This window comes from Triticum dicoccoides, chromosome 5B (assembly GCF_002162155.2).
Source record: "Triticum dicoccoides isolate Atlit2015 ecotype Zavitan chromosome 5B, WEW_v2.0, whole genome shotgun sequence".
NCBI classification, from domain to species: Eukaryota; Viridiplantae; Streptophyta; class Magnoliopsida; order Poales; family Poaceae; genus Triticum; species Triticum dicoccoides.
In genome coordinates, this window is record NC_041389.1 from 50,316,896 (window position 1) to 50,321,313 (window position 4,418).

At 40.1% G+C, this 4,418-nt stretch overlaps 1 protein-coding gene across 1 annotated transcript in view; it reads left to right on the plus strand.

Annotated features, from left to right (window-relative positions):
* Positions 1 to 468: 468 nt before the first annotated feature.
* LOC119307306 (guanosine nucleotide diphosphate dissociation inhibitor 2-like) overlaps positions 469 to 4,418 on the plus strand; it is a 23,214-nt gene continuing 19,264 nt past the window's right edge. Inside the window, exons 1-8 of the mRNA XM_037583382.1 lie at positions 469 to 750; positions 1,149 to 1,211; positions 1,391 to 1,474; positions 1,872 to 1,979; positions 2,077 to 2,249; positions 2,677 to 2,788; positions 3,603 to 3,683; positions 3,778 to 3,840. Coding sequence (XP_037439279.1) covers positions 664 to 750; positions 1,149 to 1,211; positions 1,391 to 1,474; positions 1,872 to 1,979; positions 2,077 to 2,249; positions 2,677 to 2,788; positions 3,603 to 3,683; positions 3,778 to 3,840 — 771 coding nt within the window. The 5' untranslated portion in view covers positions 469 to 663. The remainder of the gene's footprint in view (positions 751 to 1,148; positions 1,212 to 1,390; positions 1,475 to 1,871; positions 1,980 to 2,076; positions 2,250 to 2,676; positions 2,789 to 3,602; positions 3,684 to 3,777; positions 3,841 to 4,418) is intronic.

The window sequence follows — 4,418 nt, forward strand, 5'->3', positions numbered from 1 at the left end:
CCCGATTTAACCCCTTCAAGCTTCCAAGTTGCGATGGCTCCACAACTAAGTCCTTTCACGAGGACATCTGACGTGACTATTCCACGACAAAATGGTTTAGCATAACTACATGATACATCTTCGAAACCCAAAGTGTGTTGGTGGGGTGGTCAGGGGACTACGGCCTGGATGCAGTACTGACATAGGTGACGAGGCAGCTATAGTGCGTGAAATTAGAAGAAGAGTAATTTACCTATAAAAAATTGTTTATGTGTTAGACATCCTAAAGGTTTATGTTACACACATTTATTGCGAAAATACTAGAATATTTATGTTCCCGTTGCAACGCACGGGCAATTACCTAGTTACCAGTCAAAAATTTGCAGTGGATCTCAAAAAAAAATTGTAGTGGATCCGTGTTTTTAGATAACTTTGCCTTTAGTATGGTGGGTTGTTGCACTTAACTCACTCTGGTTGGACGAGCGAAACGCAAGGCAACAGAAGAGCAAACATCACCAAACCTGCGGCTCGGAAAGCCCCTAGACCGATCTTTCTTCCTCGCGTAGGCACGCGCGCGGACTTGTCGTTCCTTCTCCCTGAAGGCGTTGGAGATCCATCACATCACACCTGTCTCTTGCCCGCTCACCTCTCGATCGGGACGGAGAAAGATCGACGCCGCGCGCGATGGATGAGGAGTACGACGTGATCGTGCTGGGGACGGGGCTCAAGGAGTGCATCCTCAGCGGCCTCCTCTCCGTCGACCGCCTCAAGGTGAGGCACTATCCTCTTCCCCTCATCTCTTCTCATCTCTGTTGATTGGAGATCTCGCGTCCAGATCCTCAGTTCTTGCATGATGTTTTTGGATCTACCCATGCCGCCGATCCGAGAATGGCGGCCGCCGTGCCCTCACAGAAGACATGCGGCACCACCCCCTCAAGCCATGGGGTGCGCGGTGCCATGATACAATTGGGCAGCGCGGTGCCTTGCGTTCTTGCCCATTTTCTTTAGGAATCGGTAATCGAGCATGTAGCTGTAGTGGTAGGCATAACTGTAACAGAAAAGGGCTTTACATTGGCTGAGAGAGATCTCGAATTCGCGTTAATTTTAACGAATTATAGAGGGTTTTCTGGAAAAATGCTAAAAAATGCCTTAATTTTGTGTGTCGTCAGGTGCTTCACATGGACAGGAATGACTATTATGGTGGGGACTCCACATCGCTCAATCTCAACCAGGTGACAGGTCTTCACTCTCTTTGTTCAGTATAGTTTGTCACGCTTTTTGACCACAGAAATTTTGTTAAGAGTTGGCGGTATATTTTAGCAAAGAGACGATAAACCAGGAATTACCTACCTGTGTCTTGTAATCCAATGGGATTCTCTGAAACAATTTTCCATTATGCTCTCATTCACAGCTGTGGAAGAGGTTCAAGGGCGACGAGACACCCCCTGCAAGTATAGGAGCCAGCAGAGACTACAATGTAGACATGATTCCAAAGGTCTGTTCCTATTCCACTCTACGTAGCTCCTTTCGGAAACTCCAGGAACAGTAGGGATGCAACGCAAAGGCCCGCAAAATTGATAAGCCAACACTCTCCCTCCGCTCCAAAATTATTGTCGTCGTTTAGTTCAATGAAATTTGAACTAAAACCAAGAAAATAATTATGGAACGGCGAACAGTGTGTTTCAGCATGTCAGGTAGAGATATCCAGTATGTACTGGTGGACATCATTTGGCTGGCAATTGCTTGTTGAAACGAAAGATAATACAGTACAGTTCACTTATATCAGTAACAGTAGACAACTTGAATAACAATATTAATATTGCTCTTTTGAACCAATAAACGATGACTGTGACCTCACCTCCTTACTAACATAACAGTGTCATTTTGGCTAGTTTATGATGGCAAATGGTGCTTTGGTCCGTGTACTCATTCATACTGGTGTTACCAAGTATTTATCCTTTAAAGCTGTGGATGGAAGCTACGTTTTCAACAAGGGAAAGGTTTGGTGCTCTTTCTTATGCACGCACACTCCATCATATATATAATCAAGACATGCCATCTAAAACATTTCTTCTATACCCACTATCTTGTTCCCAGATCCACAAAGTTCCCTCAACTGATATGGAAGCTCTCAAGTCTCCATTGATGGGATTGTTTGAGAAGCGAAGAGCAGGGAAATTCTTCCTTTATGTTCAAGATTACAAGGAAAATGAACCAAGTACTCACAAGGGGCTGGACCTTACAAAGATGACCAGTAAACAACTTATCTCGTGTGTACCTATCTTTATTGCTGCCATTTATATTTTCTTTTTAATCAAAGAAAACTATGGCAGATGATATGACTTGATTGTTGCCTCAGTTATCAATGCCATAGGAAAAAACATCCCTGAAAACATCATATGTTTTGAAAATAAATTTTGTTTGAAGTTCTGATATCTTCTATATTTTATTATTAGGTCATTATTTTTTCTGCAGATCTCTATGTAGAGAGGGATAAAATTAGGACAACTTTGTTTACAACTTATAAATTGACACATTATTGTTCGCATATCATAATCTAATTTCTGTTGCCCATGTTTAAAGGTACTGTTCTGATCTTCTATTCAGAACCATTTTATATGTTTTTGGAATCTCAAGTGCTAGCCGTTGATTATGATTCAATTAACGTGATTCATCTGTTGCAATTTCGTGTTTCAGAAAATACGGTTTGGATGATAATACAATAGACTTCATTGGTCATGCGGTCGCTCTTCATAAGGACGATAGTTATCTTTCAGAACCTGCAATTGACATTGTGAAGCGGATGAAGGCAAGTTTTTCTGACAGCAAAAGCATTCATTGATATCTTAGATACCTTCTAAAAATAATATCAATATCAGATACAAAACTCATAATTTTCGTGTATTTTAACTGCTGATGAGAACTTTTAAACCAGCTTAGCTGGAAATTGGCCCTGACATTATAACGAGCTTCCAAATTCCTGCCCAGATAAGTGAACACTTTAGTGTGTACTCCCTCCGCTCCATAATTCTTGTCGTGGTTTTAGTTGAACTATAAAACCACAACAAGAATTATGGGACATAGATAGTACAAACTTGAAAGAACGCCAAACTGGGATGCCTACATGCAAGGAATCACCATGCTAGTCACGTAAGTAGTCGTAGGGAATCACCACTATGGAACATATGTCAGTCACCTAAGTCACGTCTAGCCTAACAATAATTCTGAGAACTCTAGATTTGATGTTAGTACAATATACTCCATGATAATGTTTCATTGTATATACTCCCTCCGTTCCTAGATATAGGGTGTATAGTTTTTGGCACGGATATTAAAGAACACACATGGAGGGAAAATTTCACAAGCTTCGAGTGAGATTACACATGACTAATTGACATGAGAAAATAGAGGAGCTTACATGATATAAGGAAATGTAATCAAATCCCTAAAAAAATTATCCAAATGAGTGGTGCAACGCAATACACCTTATATTTCGGACTTTTTCTCAAAAATCTATACACCTTATATCAAGGAACGGAGGGAGTATTAGTTTATGGTGTTAGGTCATCTCTTTGTTTCTCACAGTATATTGATTGTTACCTAAACTTACTTTATCTTTGCAGCTTTATGCAGAATCAGTGGCTCGTTTTCAAGGAGGCTCGCCATATATTTATCCTCTTTATGGTTTAGGGGAGCTGCCACAGGTCAATGCTTTTATTTACTCTCTTTTCTTGTCTGATTCCAGCAATTATATATGTCCGATTTATTTGATTTTGTAATTTCTTTTGTTTGGTACAGGGTTTCGCACGGCTTAGTGCTGTATATGGCGGGACATACATGTTGAATAAGCCAGAGTGCAAGGTACAAACATATGTTACAAAAAGTAGCATTTCACATATTATTTCTCTGGTGATTTGGGCATGGTGATGGTTACACCAAATGTTGCATGAATATGGTACAACATAAAACTAAATTTAGGGTTTTAAGGTGCACAGCACAGGAATAATGATGTTTATAGCTTCAGAACGGAAATGTTGTAACCGACCACATGGCACTGTCAAGGGTGTAACATAACATCTTGTTGGCAGAACCAAACAAAGTTCTAGTCCGTTCAAGCACTTGTACAGTACTCCCTCTGCCTCAAATTAATTGAAGTTCTAGCTTTGTCCCAAGTCAAACCTATGTATCTTTGGGCAAGTATATATAAAAATATACTAACATCTGGAACACCAAATTAGTTTCATTAGAATCTTTGTAAAATATGTTTATGTACTCTACATATTTGATGTTGTAGATCTCAACACTTTTATCTATAGACTTGGTCAAACTTAAACAAGTTTGACCTAGGAAAAATCTAGAACTTAAATTAAATTAGAACGGAGGGAGTAAATGGTAGTAGTTGATTCAAGATTGTGGCGGAATTGTGTGCAGTAACACCC